The 18,304-nt window shown below is 39.1% G+C and overlaps 1 protein-coding gene across 4 annotated transcripts in view; it reads right to left on the reverse strand.

Annotated features, from left to right (window-relative positions):
• The window catches only part of RABEP1 (rabaptin, RAB GTPase binding effector protein 1), a 49,745-nt gene that overhangs the window by 22,200 nt on the left and 9,241 nt on the right, over nt 1-18,304 (reverse strand). For 3 of the 4 annotated variants that reach the window (XM_040613926.1, XM_040613925.1, XM_040613928.1), the window contains 3 exons: nt 8,620-8,748; nt 6,227-6,430; nt 4,770-4,930 (listed from right to left, as the gene is read on the reverse strand). In XM_040613926.1, coding sequence (XP_040469860.1) covers nt 4,770-4,930; nt 6,227-6,430; nt 8,620-8,748 — 494 coding nt within the window. Of the gene's footprint in view, nt 1-4,769; nt 4,931-6,226; nt 6,431-8,619; nt 8,749-13,604; nt 13,645-18,304 lie in introns of those variants that run through there. The other variant, XM_040613927.1, reaches the window with a different exon arrangement.

The following is an 18,304-nucleotide window of genomic DNA, read 5'->3' on the forward strand; positions in this document are numbered from 1 at the left end:
TGACACATACATACATACCCTGTCACCTGCAGCCAGCAACTCATCAATCACACTTTTCAAACAGATGGGAGCAGTTCAAAGATTGCTTTATATCTCATGTATTGTACCGGTTCTATTCATTTAATGTTACCTATAGCTCACTCACGCAGACTAAAGACAGTCGAACAAGCTTTTTTCCTAATTATTTATCATAACTGCAGGAATATTTCATCACCAGTCTGATTTCACACAGTTCAACACTGAATATAGAGCAACAAATGCATCCACGTTGGAACCAACTAGTTCAGAGAAACAGAAAGTTCTCGGAAAGCAAACTCAAGAATGTGGAACAGCAACCAATTGGAAAGACAAAACTGTATCAAATTCCACCTGGCAGAAAAATTACTCTAGCTTGTACTGCTTGGTAAACAGAGCTGAAGATTGATACTATGGTTGCAACATACTGCAATCCTTTCTTATTTTTATTTTTTTTTAAAAAGGATGGGGGGAGGTTGGGGGGTAAGGATCCACATTAATGGTCAGCGTGATATTGAACAAAGCACTTAGAATAGCCTTTATCTGCTAACAAAATGAGTGCTGGTCACTGGGTCTGCTTTTGAAGGTAAAGTATAATTATTGAGACTCCCAAACTGAGGTTAAAGCTCCCACTCAGTCTTTTAATAAAATATTATCTATCCTGGCAAAAAATGCTACATAAAGATACTGTCACACGTGGCAAGGGGTGCCACAGCATCACATTTCCTGTATTAAATGCGTTATTCAGACTCTTCCAGAGGTGTGATCCTTAAAACGTTTATTTCCTTCTTTTTGCCAGACTAACTTCACTGTCAAAGAGCAAGGTTTTACACATTATCAGCTTGTATCTACTCATCACCTAATCAAAAACTGCTTCTGCTCCAGCAAAACCTGCTTCCCCAGCACAACGGCTGAAGAACATGCTGCAAGGGACCTACAGACCACAGTGTGAAGATGACTCCACAGAGTGGACATGCTAAAACAAGTCCCAGTCACCACGCAAACCATTGCATCGTTAGCCTGATGCTAACAATAGCTACAGCAATCCTGAACGTCCTTTGCTGTTACTCCAGCCAGCACTTTCAGAAGAACAAAAAACCTGGCTGAAGAAATCTCAGGTAATACTGTACCTGGATTTGTTCCTTAAACATGAGACAGAAACACACAGACACAATTTGAGAATCTCTCTTGAAAGCAGGAGTAAATCATTTGGAGTTCCTCCAAATCTATCCCACACTGCTCTATCACCACCAACTAATGCAGCTGACTGTATATCAGGTTTTATGGCTAACTCTCTCAGAAAAGAGATTACTCTCCCTTTCCAGTTTCCCCACTTCTGACTAACACATATACTTCATAACAGGAGGGTTGTCCTTGCCCTCTCTACATGCAAAACACCTGCTCTGTAGGCTTCTGCTAATCAGTCTGACACAACTGTGCTAAGAAGAGTCTCCATGTTCATCCAACAGCAAGCCAGATCCTTTCCTGAATGGAAAATGAGGTCTGAATAAAAAGGGACTAGCCACATTTTGCCAGTGGCAAGGCTCATCCCCACCAAATCATCATCCAGAAGGAGCCCAGCCACTATTTAGCAGAGAGCTTGCATGGAAGTACACGCTGCTATGGCTAGACTGCTTTTAGCATCTGAGATAACAAAACTCCAAAACCTAGCTGGTATTACAGCGCAGCAGGAAGACAGATTTTTATAAATCACCAATACGTATACTCAAAGATGAATCACTAGGTAAGCATGCTTATCATCAGAACAAGGTATTTGCCCTTTTGAGTCAGGGAGATCTATAGAATTTTCAGCACAGATTTTTTAGAAATCGTTGCTTTATGATAAAAGTAACAGAACACACAAGTTTTCTACAGAGACTTGACAATTTCTGACCTGAAATATATTTACATAGAAAAGCAAAATAGGTGCTTCCAGACAGGTGCACGTGTTCCACCAGTCATGCTCTTTCTGACGAGAAGATGCTCAAGAACACCAAACACCAGGTTTGCAGCTAGGTTTGGATACCTCTGGCAAAGTAGTCACAATCTAGTGAATACAGCTCAAAATAGTACACTTATCAAAACATTATCCACCCGCTCTAAGTGCTCCCAAACAAGGATAAATAACATACACAGTGGAAGCCTGACAGCACACATACCAAAACCATACACTCAACAAAATAAATAAACTTTGAATTCAAAGAGAGGTTTACAGAATTTGGAGCAACATTTGTTATCTACCCTTCATCTCTTTCAGGGGAATAAGTATGCAAACAAGAATAATCGTTAGTGATTACGTGGATGCAGTATTAAATTTAACAGGTTTTTCTTTGTAGTTTAAAATAGGTTTTACAGGCATATTGAACACAACCGAACTGAGAGATGATCCAGTCAAGACAGCCAAGAAGATTGGCGCCCTGGACTGAAATGTATGGCTTGCAGTCTTGTCTCTGCTCTGTGCATTCTCACCTCTCAATGAGAAGGCTAGACAATGGTATGGTTTTCTGCTAGTTTTAAGAACTGTGATATATTATATGCTGGTACAGCATCTACTTACAACCCAGAAAGCAAAGTACTTTTTTACTCCTTTGAGATGCTTGGAGATTCCCTACAACTGGCTAGAAGATGCAGGTATTTTTAAAAAACTCTTTCCAAGTTTATGCCTTAAAATAAAATAAATCCATCCTTACAATGGAGCATAAATACAACATTGTTGGCTGGAAATGCCATTTTGTATGAGGAATTGATCACAAATCTTCAAACAGCACATCCCAAGAAAATTCCTCTTTTCTCACTGACTGCTGAGGCATGAATATTCAATATTTTGCTAGGCAAACACAACTTTTTACGGGCTTGGGATCTGCTTGTGTTTGTTTTTAGTTAAAACTGAATGTCCTTCTCCTAATTTTGATCTAATTCTTAGTCTCTCTGAGGAAAAAACTCACAGGTTTAATGACAAAGAAGATTAAAAAAATCATGCAAAGCAGTTTAAGCAATTATTTCAAGCTGCACTCCGAAGATCAGATTTCCCCCTCCCCCTCCTATTACATAACGTACATGTTCCTCTGCTTTATAAAGGAAGCTAATAAAGGCCTAAAAGCCTCCCAAGCTCCTATTAATCAAGTGATTAATAAACTGATCACCTGTTCCTTCAGGATCACAAGGGAATTATTTCCCTTTTAAAGGGGTATAGTTGAAAGTGTTATTTCTCTGATATACTAAACTTCTAAATGCTAACTGGCACATAGCAAAGGCACTAAGTTCAGGTGAGGTGCGCTGTCATCTGAGCAACTTGTAGCTCCAACTGTTACATGATCAGTACGTTCAGATTTAAAAAAAAAAAAAAAAGAATGCTGAGATTTTAGTTATTGGAAAGACTCTCTCGGTTGAGAGAGATTGTTTTCTGAAAATTCTTATTGGCAATTTGTTGGTAATGCCTTGCCAGGACTTTCACACTACGAACTCTGCATCTTTTGGGTTGTTTCTAGAAGACTCACCACGCTGATCCAATTTTGAACCTTCCAGCTTCAACCAAAGTCTTTTTTCTCTTAAATTATGCCTTAAAATTCCAGTGGCAGTAATTCTGTAGTCAGCACGTTGGCAAACAGGCTTTACTCTCACTTCTACCTTTATCAATCCAGACTACATGAACAGCAAACAGCACATGGCAATTATGCAACCACAACTAGCAACATTCAAGAATCTCATTGCAAGTCTCAGAAAAATAACTCCACTTTGCAACCTAATGCTGATTGCTTGTTACAACATAGTAAAAACAGGTAAAATGGGTATTATGTGGAATGTTTGGGATATTCAATACTGCATTTCTGCTGACAGCAAGCAGAAACAAGGAAATGTAGTGATGTGGCGGATTACCAGACATTAATCTACTCCTTTACTGAATATAGGATCATTTATTACATTAAAATTGTCTTCAAATACTTGAAGACTACTGTAAGCCTGCTGAGAAGACAAATTCACTTAAATGCAAGATTTTATAATAATCAAAGTTTCCAATATATTGATCTATTATGACAGATTCAATTTCCCCCCTGACTGAAAGAGAAATACACCAAATCTTCAACCACAAAACCAAAAAATAATCCCAACTCAACACAAGGCACCTCAATCTACTTCTATGAACTCTTTTGAAGTCAAAGAACTTGGAACAACAACAGCAGCAAAATATTTCCAAACTCCAGGGCAATTATCTTTCATCTAGAGTCTGTTGTTTTGTGACAGCAAGGTTTTGTATTTCCTAGGAAGCCAGTAATACTGTGTTGCACAAACATGGCTTACCTTAAAGAAAGACGAAGGACACTTTAGATATAGTGCACATTAAACACCTGAAAAGAAGTTTATAGGATCTGAGAAAGGGAATAAAAGTGCACAAGTGTAAAGGAAATTTTGTAAGTCTGCAGTCAATCCAGAAAAATCTAAAGTGGGCTTCGACTTCATTTGACGTTACATCAAGAGACTTTACAAGGTCTCCTGCTTCTACAAGCTGAAGGCCAAACCTTACCATCTTCTCAGGTGCAATCCTCGTACCGAATCCATGTAATCAGGTACAATACCTCTGCAGATTCAAATGCAGGACTAGGTCACGATGACTTCCATGAACAAAAGAGCTGAAAGTTGGCAGAACGAGGCTACGTGTATTTCTGAGGAACTACAGCAGGCCATAGAAAGGAACTCACACATAACAACATAAGTGCATCTTGAAACAGAATCTGAAAAACTGGATCTCAATGTACCTTTTTCATTTCATTTTCTAGGTTTTCTTCCTCTTGACCTTCAGACAGTCGCCTTCTTAACTCTGCTATTTCCCGTTCTACATTTTCTCGATATTGATTCCACTGAGCTCGCTCTTGCTCCAACCTGTGATGATACTGGAGCTCATAGTCACGAACAGTCTCTATAAAACAGCATTTTCAAAACTTATTTTCAATGCAAGGTAAAAAACAGAGCTTTAGGAACTGCCATTTCCAACTAGTCAATGATTTATCATAACTGATCAAAACTAGGACAACAGCAAACACTCCCTTTCTCTTTCTTCCCTTTGACTCTTGCCTCAAAACCCAACCACGTAAGTAAAAGCTCCAAAGGAACTGCATCCTAATTTGTACCATCATTAAAACACAAATAACCCGCCCAAATTGTGTAACTCCTAATTTAAAAATAACGTACATGTCTAAAATCCTATTTAGCAGCCCATTTTGTACCTCCAAGCACATCATCCAAACAAACTACCAAAACCCTACTTACTTACTCCATAATTCAAAGAAGCTAGAACTTCTCACACAGCTTTCATTGCTCTGTTATTATTATTACCCCTTCAGGTAAGGAGCTGTCTTTGTTTACATAGGGACAGCAGCTGGCACAAGTGAGCCTTAATCTAGGTTCATGCACTATGTAGATCATAAATAAACAGCAATTTGTGTACTCAATATACATGAAGATTTGTCTTCTCTGGGGGAAAAGCATAATCAGCTGGTGGAAAAACTGCCAACAGGTCGTAGGCTCAAGAAATTGTGATCCTGTTTGTGAACATTTAAGAAAACAGCCTGTTATGGCAACAGCCTGTCTCCAGTTTACATCCTGCATTTGGTTCCTTGCACACTGTTTGTCTGAGAAATGTCAACAGCTGGGCAACATGCAAACATAACAAAGAATAGCTCAGAACTATCAAGGAAAAAAAAAGGAGGAGGGGAAAAAAAAAAAAAAAAAGACACCCACGACTGACATAGAGCAGCAAGTTCAGTTACTAGCCTGGGGAAAAGTCCATGTGACAGTACTGGAGGGACACTTAACTGTCTGACAGCAGAACTATGTTTACACAGAAGGAAAGAAGAGAATCATGCTGTCAGCCTAAAGCTGTTTTCAGGCTTGTCAAATTACATGCATCATACTTATCTTCATGGAAGCATAAAGTACCACATTCATAGTCCCTCGAAAAATGCTTTGCATGTATGTGGGAGTTCCCATTGCCATGATTCCTTCTAAAAATCTAATCTCATATTTACAGAGAAGAACCACCAAGTTCCTTTCCACACACACTGGGGAACTACGCTTCATCCACCATTTCTGTGGCCCAGTTTTGCCAAGGCTTGAAAAGCAGCTACCCATACTCAGTGCAAGAGCAGGCACGGATCACTAAATGCATACTAAAGAGGTGTCTGAGCTTAGCCGCAGCGGCTTGCCTGCTTGTTACCTTTCATAATAGCTTGTAGCGAAGCTACTTCTTCTTGCCACTGTCTCTTCACCTCATCAATAGCTTCCTGCTTTGTATTCTCAGATACTGTAGCTATAGCTTTGATGTTCTCCATTTCAGCATGAGCCTCCATCAGCTGGGTCCGCAATTGTCCCAGGTCATCCTGGGCTGCTTGCAGCACTGCATTTTGTCTTTTCAGGTCCTCTGAAAAGTAGTTATTATTTACATTTAGCTTGATTAATAAATTCAATCTGAAGAGTATCCATAGTTGCTATGGCAAAGAGAAGCACTCTAACGAAGGAGTGAAGGAAGCACTGATGTTAAAGCATCTACCCATAAAAACTGAACAAATGTTAGCAGGTATCTTTTAAAGGAACATTATTTCTTGCATTTGCTTGCCTGCCCTTGCCTTTTAATAACAAAGTACCTTCTCATGGGCACAGCCACAAAGCAGACACTGTAGGTATAACTATGAAACAATATACCTGATTGAAGCGAACTGTGCTTTTAATGAGTTCATCATTATGTAACTCATTCTGATAATGAGTCTGAAAAAAGATAACAACAGACAGGAAGACAGTTCTTCCCCCATTTTTGGCACCAACTTGGTCCTGAATTTGGATAGAACCTCATACTTCTTGAACAGAAACACTGTGACCACTACATTGAGCCCACACAAGAAAACTATGCAGCCTAATTTGCTTTTTACCATGGCTCTGATAAAACTGAGGTTCTACTGAAAAAAGGGTTACATTCAATGGAGCATCCACTACTTCTTTAATTGTCGCAACTATGAACAGGAATTTCACATCATCCTCCTGAGTTTTCAGTTAATCTGAAGCAAAAAGCTCTGGAGGGTATGTATTATACTATTACCTCCAAAAGCACTACCACAAAATAGTTTTATGCCCACATAAGACTATTCCAGTGGCAATTCCTTTTAGCAGAAACATCTGGCCACTGTACAACAAATACCAAGCTATCTCCATGTATCTCCCTCAGACCCAAAAACCTGGTGCCCAACACCTTCCCTCTTGACAGAGAACATGGAATTCAGAGGCAAATAGGTACTCTAAAGGGCATTAAACCTTGTGTGTAACAAAAAAAAAAAAAAAAAAAAACAACAAACCAAAAAAAACACCCAACCAAAAAACCCTACAAGATCCTGTAGCATTTATATTACTTGGTTCTCAAACAACACTATTAAGGATGGGTTGCAACAATCCCAACATACATTTAGGAAAGGGTCTTGGAGAAAAGGAAGGGGAAAAAAAAATCTTGGGGGATGAGGGTGGTGGAAAGTAATTGTTTGTATATCCTCCCTGGTATCCTTTTGATTCAGTACATGTGAAAGTTGGATATTTTTTTCCCCTCATCACAATTTATTTTTATTTTCTATTTTTTGACTGTTCTGAAAAAAAGAGAATTATTGCTGATCTCACCAGTTGTGTCTCGTATCTTAAATTTCCTTTCATCCAGCTGCTAGAGACACAAAGAAATAGGCCTTCTGTGTGATTTGATCTTCATTATGCCTGTTGTATTTCTGCTCTTATAAGCTTATACAAGCAGCTGCAGTCTTAATGCATTATTTTCTGGCTCTGCTTTCATATGTTAAAGACAGGAAAATCATCAGGATTAGAAATAAATCAATTTGGCTCTCAGAACAACAGCTATCTCTCTACTGTCCAATTCTTCATCAGATATTTGAGCTCATATGTTTCAAATTTTCCTCTAAAGAGTGTTATTGAAACAGATGCCCTTGGCTGGTATTGAAACTTTTATAATGTTTGCTGCTTACATTCTACCTCAGATGGAAATTCAAGACAAATTAATTCTAAATAGAAAAGCCAGCCACAAACAGCACACCATCTAGACTAAGCCTTTCCATTTACCAGATCAGCTGCTGTTCAGAGATAATGAGCATACCATGACTTCAGAAAGTTAGTACTGAAATTCAGTGGTGCTGCTTCTGCACGTACATCAAATTGCTCTGCTGACTCCTATCCACGCAGGCAAATCTTTAAATTTAATTCTGAAAATTCATTCTAGGAAGCTAAATAGCCACCTACTGAATGTTACTCTCTGCTTGTCTCTTAGGTTCTTACTATATCTACTTAAAAGGCTACTGTTACTTTTCCATTTTTGGCAAATTAAATACAACAATACCTTATCCTACTAATCACGCTGGATATGCAGTCAACTATCCCAGCAGAAAACCCCCTTAAATCCTAATTACCCTTAACCAGGGGGAAAAAAAAAAAAAAAAAGCAGAGCAGCGTGCATGGGCAAATGGGGAATTGTAGTTTGCATTACAAAGGTTATTCTTCATACAGGGATTATTTGAAGATGATATTTAATAAACTTTAGAATAATCCAGAGAATGGAGAACTTACCTTCCTTTGCCAAGTATAACTCCTTAAATTTTGCTCTCTTTTGATTAAATTCTTGCTCAAGTTGCTGTTTTGTGCGCAGAAATTCTGCATTGACCTTTTCCAATTCTGCTACCCGTTGTAGAAGAGCAACTAAAAATAAAACAGAAGATAAAGTATGTTGATAACAGTTAAGGTGTTTCATTCTGCAAGTTTGAGGCTTAGTCTTTTCAAAATATCTTTACACATTAGCTCAGCTGTTGCCTCACGATACATCAGGACAACTAGTAGGAGTCCTTTAAGCAACTAAGGAAGATAAGTTTTCTTAGACTGTAGCACCAATTATAACTGGGTATCTTTGCAGCACTAGAGGTGCATGTAGGAGGGAATTCTGTAGAAAACAATAAATCTCCCAAAGAACACCACAATTTTCTATATACAATGAAGGAAGAAGTGGGGGGGGGAAAACCCACCAGTGCCAGAATTATTTCTATTGGTGCTTCTTTCCAAAACACTGGGAATTTAGTCGCAAGGCAGAGGAACAGTGTGTAAAGGCTGAGCAACAAAGCACCAAGTTCTCAAAGGCTGAGGTCAAAGAAAACAAAGTGACAGCTGCACAGCTAACAGCTACAGAAGAACAAAGCACAGAAAAACCCGTAAGCTAAAAATTAGGTGCCATTATCTTTCCTCTCATCAGTTCTGCACAATCACCAAGAAGACGAACCAGACTATACCCAGTGAGGTCTACCAAAAGATTATGACAATCTATGAAGAAATAACTGATCGTAAGATTAAACTCTCCTCATTTCCAGCAGGCAGAAATCCTCAAGGGCGCACATACATCACACTATTTTCCAGTATTTACCACGTTAGCAGTTGATCTGGTGGTACAACAAAAGGAGGAACAGTAGGAAGTCCACAAGGCACCTAAAGACTGCTATGATGCAGTTGTTATTGAAAAAAAAAAATACAATGCCATTGTATGATGCTATAAAGATCCCACACAATCACCGACCTTGTAATATCGATCTTCCTGTGCAACTAACTTCTTTGCACCTCAAGAAGTATAGGCCTGGTTTAGGTGCCAGACAGTTTTATGTTGCGCACCTCTGAATTCAAATACAAAACAGAAACAGAAGACAGAGGAGCTAGAACAAAACCCATCTCCATGCTGCGATGCACTGAACAAATAATATTCCTCTACACAATTCTCTATCTGTTCTGCAAAAGCATTTTATGGACACATTCCAACTCCGTTGTGCAAAGCTGAATCACTTCGGTTATAGCCTCTACACAGCACAGACTAGATACATAAAATCTTGATCTATCATGAGTGTCTACATATCACGCCCAACAGGCTTCCCACCAAAAATAAGTAGCAAAAACATAGTACAAAGGCTACAAGATGTCAGTATCAAACATTTAGACTTACAAACAGCCAGAACTGGATCTAGAGCTTACAGTGGTAAAACACTGGATGGTCAATGCCTCTGAGACTGGGTGAGTTATATTTATTTTTAGCACCAGATGACTTAGAGTAAGAGCAGACACAAACAAAAGGATCTTTTAAAAGCACAGGTGTGTTTTACCAATTGCTGGTTATGAGGGGTTATGGTGTTACAAAGTACAGCACTTAATCTGTTCAACTCTATCAGATAAAAGGTGTATCTCTAGATACAGGACTAGAGAAACTTTAACATTGCTTTTTAACTGAAATCCTCATTTTGTTTTTCTATAACCTTAACACCAACACATCAGTTTTTCTGGCCAGCAACCCCTACCTGGATAGTGCAAAGCCAACTGCACAGTATTCTCCAGAAAATGCAAGGAACCTGTAGCAAAGACGACACACTGAGAGCAAGGAAAGAAACAGCACACATGGAGCCAGGCTCTGCTAGCAAAACCACTTCCCAAGGCTAAAGAGTTGCCTTTGATCTCTTGCTGAAGTCTTCCAAAGGGAAATCTTCCAAGTGCTTGACTATATTTCCGAGGGAGGGTGATGCTGCCAGCGGCGCCAGCACCTGCTTCGCACCTCCGAGCCGTGAGGCACCATGCCTGCCGTGCAGGAGCTGGTTTTGATCTCACCCTTTCAGCTCTCAAGAGGCAACCATCAGAGGCACCCAAGCCTACGCCAGCTGCCTGCCGCGCTCAGGGGCAGGTCGCTAAAGCCACCGGCAGCTCCGTGCCAGCAGGCCTGGCACCACACGCTGGGGTCCAGAACACAGCAAGGAGTGAGGACACTGCTCACCCTACAAACACCGTTTGGAAGATTCAGACACAAAATTGTTCAATTCCGCAATTACAAATTCTGAAAGTTAACAAATCAACTGCCGCCACCAGCCAACCCCCCCCCCCCCCCAGCCCCAGTGAAGGCTCAAGCACTCCTTGTCACTTGTTTCCCTTCCCATCTTTCTTTGGTGGAGAGGCGGCGGCAGCTGTGCTACTGCTCCCATCAGAAAGCTGTTGTACAAAGCGACCGAGGTGTATTTCTTCCAAAAGGAGAGAGTTGCTTCTGCTGAGGATGGAAGGATGAGAGGACATCGCAAGAGCAGAAACTTCAAGTGCTTCAAGTTGGGGGAACAACAGGCTCATGCTTTTTAAACCCTCCCACCCAAACAAAAGAGGAATGGTGGTCACCAAGCAGGAAATGCAATTTAAATATTTACCATTTTACAGTATTACCCCTCTGCAGCCTAGCAGTTATGTGTAAAAAAGTAATAAATAAATAAATAAATAACCAACCCCCACCACAACAGCTCTGGCAGGTGTCAGCACCAGCTGTACCCGTTCAAAAAAATGAACAGTTTAAGGTCTCAACTGCAGGTCATGCATCACTGCAACTGTGTATTAACATGATTCTTTCTCTTCTGCTACTAAGTTTAAAGTGGTTTTACCACCTGTGCTACATACAGGGCTCAGGACAAGCCTTAGCATATCCACACAGTGAGACATGGCACGGAAACTTAAGGACAATAAGCTATGCCATACATCAACCTCTTAAAATGCACATGTGTAAAAAGCAAAAGATTTCTTTCCTAAGACAGCACAACAGCTACCGCCTTTCTCCCAAGTATAAATGATTAAGCTTACAAAAAAATTTTCTTCTTCTCCGGGAGTACGGTTTGTACTATGGCCATACAGATACTCCACTTCCCAAAATGAAAGCGTGAACCCAAGCTGCCAGCTGCAGGTAACGGCAGGCTACACCACAGACTGAAGCCTGCCTGGAAACACATTGATGTCAATGGCAGGAAATAAGCTCATTCATAGATTTTTCAATTAGGTCTTTGGCATTTATAGCTTGCTTCTTGCTCTGAATTTAGGTCCAACTCACCCTAGGTCAGTAATGGAGCTGAAAAAGAAAACTTTTTATTCGCCATCAGGCTATCAACTTTAAAAAAAAAAAAACAAAACAAAATCTCCAAACCAAACCACATTTTGCAGTGACAGTATTAATTAGCTTGCTGGAGTCGCCGTCTCTATGCTCCTATTTCCATGCACAGAAATGCAGCTATCAATGTTTAACACCACCAACGAAGTATATAGTAAACACGGCCTGATAGATGGTCAGTTCTGGTGGAGCAACTGAAACAGGATCTTGTGTTACATACGAGATCAAAACAGGTACAGAACATGCTGTATTTCACAAGAGCAATAGTGTGGAAGACCTAATTCCTTAATTAGGCCCCTAACTCATCAAGAAACAAACCAAAATGCTAAAGACCTGATTTCTTAACTCCTGAAATAGCACTGAAAAAAATTTAAATTAAAATTGATATCCCAAACTGAAAAACAAACAAGCAAACAAGTAGTCCTTTGGGCCAACAGTTTATTAGCTATAAATAGCACTTTCTATTCCAGAGTATTAGGGCAAATAGGCTACCGATGACAGACATGCCAATCAAATTATTAGCTTTGTTTCAGACATGTCAATCAAATTAGCAGCTTTGTTTCTAACAGATGACACAGATTTTGCAGAGACCTTTCAGGTCAGAAGCAGGGATCACCAATCTCCCTGTTTAACACCAACACTGCAGCAAAGTACAGCATATGCTATTATGTGGCTTAACCAGGTAGAAGAACTCAAAAGAAAGGCAGCAAAATTCATTTCAGAGTCATCAGCTTACAGGAGAACTACGACAACTTGCAGTACACAAAGTGAAACTCTTGTGAAAAAGATAAAAACTTTCTCTTAACCCACTACACAGCAAAATTTCAGTTCAAGGAAAAGACAGGAACACACACACACACATTTCTTCTTGACTAGTTACTTAAGCGCTGTTCCACAGATCAGCTCCCAGAAGGATTAAATTTTGTGTTTGACAAAGTTTCCAGTTACACAAACACGTAGTGACCATTCCAGAACTAAGACAGACAAAGCCGATTATCAATAAGACTATTTTTGAGTACTGGGTCTATTTATAAAATTAATGCCACAAAGCTTTCTACTTGATATTTAAAGTGTCAAACATGACATCAAGAGTTCAGTCCCACACAGCCGAAATCTAAAAAATAATCAGAAGTAATACACACTATAAACTTATCGGAAGGAAAAAAAAAATTAAAAATAATCACTTCTGCCATACTTACGTCATTTTCCACTTTTCTTCTCCTGCCATGATTGCCCGAGACAGAAGTATGAAAAAATAAAAATGTATGGCTGCTCATTTTTCTTTATGCTTATTTCCTAAGAGTACTAATTTCCATCTATCATGACATCACATTGGAACCACAGTTATGTTACTATATAGATTTTTAATCCAAGAGTCTGCTACCAGGACATGTATTTAGACTGCAAACAGATTTACTTAATTTTCTTCAAACAGGATTTGTTTTTGAAAAAAACCAAACACACAAAAAATATCCCCTCAAAACCCCAAATTAATCCTCAAAACACCACATTCTTTAAAATATACCCCAATACAGTTGTCCTGTAAGAGGCACCCAGAAGTAAAAGGAATAGATTATGGTTCTTTTAATAAGCACATTGAACTGAATTCCTGACTTACCAAATGATGGTTGCTTTATTTTCATAGAAAAAAAAATTTGCCTTTACATACAGATATTAAGCAGCAGCAGACCAAACTGAAGGAAAAAAAGGGAAGAAAAGAATTATTTGCTTTTCCCAAACTAGCATTTGGAAGCATCAAGCATTTTATTTACCCGGACAAATGGCTGAAGCTTGCTGGTGAGCATACTCTTGCCTAGTTTTATTTGAGGACAGAGAATGACACCAGACTTCTCACTCGCCACCTTCCTTTTCAGAGTGGCAACAAATCTGCCTGGATTATCACACCTTTCCTTTAGAGCATACTGCACTACATGCAATGATGACAACTAAGCTACAGAAAGGGAAAAGAATAAAAAAAATAAAAAAAAAAAAAGGGAAAAGATTCTAACCTACAGCTGTGCAATGTGAGACATGCCGTGGCTTGCCAGTATCACCACCAGTAAGCAGCTCTGCAGAAGTTACTCTCCAGCAGTTCCCCATTTTGGGCAGAGTGGTGGCTTTCAGAGACATTGTTGCATTCATCCAACAATTTCTAGTTAATTGCACAGTTGAAGGTTATTCGACATCCACAATGTGTTCACTATTGACTAAACATTCATCAGCAAACAATCCAGTACAAATTTAATGCTATGTACATCAAAACTTGTGTTGCTGACAAATGCAGCTATCGCTTACAATGCAGAATTGAGCCTTGCTGCATCGGATCTGTTACAAGTAGCTTTTTATTTATTGCAGTAAATCGATAATTGCAAGATCAAAAATATTCAACTGAGCACTGCATGTTAGAAACATCTAACCACACTGTAAATATTATACTAACATCAAGTGGAAATTTGCAATATACTATTAAAGTTTGAAAGTAATACTATTTTTTCATCGAAGCTGAATGACTGAAGCATACCTTGCCACTATAACTTACGGTCTTAGTAGTACCTATTCCTTCTCTATTTTCCTTTTTTTTTTTTTTTTTTTTTTTTTATGTTAAACACTGTATGACATGCTACGTTAAGGACATCAGAAAAAAAAAAAGCCATCAACAAATTAAAATTATTAAAATCTAAAGAAATGGAGGTGCATTGAATAAATGGGAGGATTCTCTTTATAATACTATCAAGAAGAGAACAAAAACAAAGGGAAGAGAAAACAAGGGTTCTTTACATGGCTTAATCCTGCACAGTTGAGCAGCCACAAGCAATAACAACTAAGTAATGTTTGGCATGATATTGTAAAAACTTGCATAATTGTCTCTATGCCCATCTTCAGGGCATTTTGCATGAGCTGCCGGCATTTCACAGGTACGTCGTCTCAAAGATCGTGTTCCTGCTTCCACCAGCTGAGGTAGCTGCTATTCACCATGAAGCATTGCTCAGCACCAAAGCTGCAGCTGGTGCTGCTGGTTTAAATTGATGCAGAAGTGTAGAGCAGGCAAATGAACATGACAGCATCTCCAAGATGAGGCCAAACACCAGTTACCAAAAGTAACTCAGTACTCATCAGTAAAACAATGTACTGTCCTGCATCTGCAATGTGCAATCATTTTTACTGAAATCTTACCCAAAATATGTTTATACAGCAAAAAGTACTGTTTCTCCTTCCCCATTTAATTCCACTTCCCACTTTTTCTCCCTTTTTACAGCACTCACAACATACTAACAGCTTTGTTGCTTTGTTATTGCCTCCTTCGCCTTCTTTCTTGGACACAAAACCAGGTAGTCACGATTCTGGGGTCCAAATCTCCATCCCCTGACATTCCTGATAGGAATCACACCAGACTTCCTCCCAGTTTTGGTAAGCCCACTTCTTGTGATGAGTAATGCTCCTCACCTCCTCTACACGTTTAGTCATTCTGGCCCCAGGTAACTTCAGTCTAGTTTTAAATGTATGCTTAGTTAAACATTATTTATATTAGATTGCAATGGAACAGTGTTTGCCCACATCAAGTATCACAGGAACGCAGTTAATCACTTATGTCCATGTTGACAGTAATTTTTTTTCCAGCAATCTCTCTTTCATTTGCTAAAAGCATTGTTTCTTCCCAAGGACAGTCCCTACCTCCATCATTACAGTCTGGCTTTTCCTCCATCCCTTATCATAGCAATTGGTTCTTTCCTTCACCATTTCACTAGAATAGCCATCAGACTTCTCAGTTTCGTGCACACACTTTTCTCCACTTTATGCATGAGGGGTTTTGCCATCATTAGTTTTTACCCCATTTCTTTTCTGCCAGTGATGTTTTGACAGCTGGGGAGAACAACCCTTCAGGAAAACACTATTTGTTAGCATTTTTTCAAGAGAATCTACCATGCTTTATGCCTCATCAATTCAGTGATAACTTTAATAGGGCAGCAGTGAATCACAGGTTTGGAAAAGTCAACCGGACATCACAACAGATTGTATCCTATAGAAAGCATTTTGGCTGCATCCTGCTGCTACCATCAGTGAATCTTCCCAGAAAAGCAGTGTTGGTAAGCTTGAATGCACATCACAGTATTTCCAAAGTCAACAGCAAGCTACCGTTCAGTGAACTTTGAATTCATCCACAGCAACACAAAATGGAGAAAACTGAGTTATCATTCTCATCACAATCATCAGCATTTCCCCTGCCTGCTCAGTGCTTGGAGCTCTTTTCATTTTTCATTTTCAATTTTTCATTTTTATAACCGCTCTTTACAAGAGGATCAATTTAAAAAAAAAAAAAAAACACTGCAGGAAAAAAGCTCAATGATTTCTTGGCTTTATGCAGGGTATATTTACCCTACAGGCTGTGTACATTTACTCAAACTAGTCACTGCTTGAGCAAACAAGAGCACAGTGATGACAGCACAAAACTCAGGGAAGGTTAAGTATCCAAGTACTGGCCAGATTTCTCTAAAAGGGCTCACAGCTTGTGCTGAGTGTCATTGCTGCTACAATTACACCATTATCAGCTCAAACCTAGCCTAGGTAGATCTACGTACCCCGCAGTCACAGCCTGACTTGATCCCTTTGGCAAAGCTTTTCAAGCCTTTAATACATCTAAGCTTCAACAATGCATTGGCAAACATGGCAGCATTCACGCACGCTTTCACCACTCCTTTTAGTTCATCAGTCTTTTCTACCTTGTTAACTGGTAAGCTAAATAGTCAACATAAGGTGTTTCAAGCAGGAGCGCAGAGGAGGCTCCTTCAGCCTGTACAAAGGGCTCCAGCAGAGCGACTGATCTCCCCTCCGCAGTATTTTAAAGCAAGACCCCCAAAAAGGCAAGGTACGTAATTCCTCCCGACCAAAACAACATCAAAAATATGAATGAGTCTTCGTATTCACGCAGGAATGCTTCTGCCAGGCTTTTCCACACTACCACATCTCATCATTTGCATGCTATAACCACAAAATCCAGAACAGATTAAACTACTTCACGTGGCAATTACACTTGACGGTGAGGTTTTCAGTCTATCTTGCCTTGCAAGAAAAACAAAATTTCAGTTAAAGATATTGTCTGTTTTAGTGAACCATCAGAAACCTGCTGTTCCAATCAAATAAGAATATTTCAGATTGACAGATATTTAGGGAAAGATTCTGACACGCACTTCCCTATACAGGAGACCATATACACAATTTCTCACTCTCAACACCACTAGTATAAATGTTTTCTTAAAACGTAAACATTTGCTAGACCCAGATGAGAAACTCAGTACAGAATTTTCTTTCAAGATAATTTAATTGCTGACTCATTTTCAGTGGGAGGGAAAATAAAAATTCCTTTGACTCCTTATAAATGTTTATCACTTCGCCTACAGATTTATTAAAGGCTATCCTCTTTTGGGGAAAGAAAAGTGAATAAAGTATGACTCAGCTGACAGGGAAAAAGCAAAACAAAACAGAACAACCCTACTGCATTGTTCTCTTTGATAAAATAATTTTATAATTATTATATAATTATTGAATAAATTAAATAATTTCATTATCATTAAAACAAAACCATTCCATTAATTCAAAATTTCCCCTAGGTACCCTAGATCTCATGCTGTCTTGCTATTTGCCACAGGGATAACAATTGTGGTGTAGCTTTGAGAGCATTCAGGCTACAGACCATTCCAAATACTCTGCTTCCCAATTTCTGAGCAGAAAGAACAAATTAGTGATGATTTAACACACCTTACAATTCAAAGGAAGGTAAAAAAAGTGAAATATTTAATTGGAGAGACGAGTACATAGCTAGATCAAGAAAACTATGCAGGGTAAACCAAAGAGAAGTCACTGTAGGTAAACCAAAGAGAAATTTATGTAGGCAATGGCTTCTCTAGCTTACCATTGCTACAGGTATGAGACTGTCGTTTAAAGCATATCAGCATGTTTGTGGACATTTTCAAAAGCTGACATAATCAGTAATAGCGTGCAAACTCAATTCCACATGTGCAGCTACCAGACAGCATTAGTGCACTTCTACAGGTATGAGTAAAGCTTCAGAAACAGCAGCAATTCACACACATCCCAAGAGTTATGAATGTGAACAAGCACCACAAAAGGGATTTAATACCAGATGTCTTACCCTCTGTGGTTCCCTATCCCTTCTTACATAATTTGGCCACCCAAATTGGTAAACAGAGAATAAACAGAGAATGGGAACAGGTGAAGACTGACTTTCAAGGAATAGTAATTTACAAGTATTAGTCGTCAGAGAAGCAGGTTGCAAGCATAAAAATATGGTACCTTAGAGTC

Source organism: Falco naumanni, chromosome 1, assembly GCF_017639655.2.
Source record: "Falco naumanni isolate bFalNau1 chromosome 1, bFalNau1.pat, whole genome shotgun sequence".
In the NCBI taxonomy this organism is placed as follows: Eukaryota; Metazoa; Chordata; class Aves; order Falconiformes; family Falconidae; genus Falco; species Falco naumanni.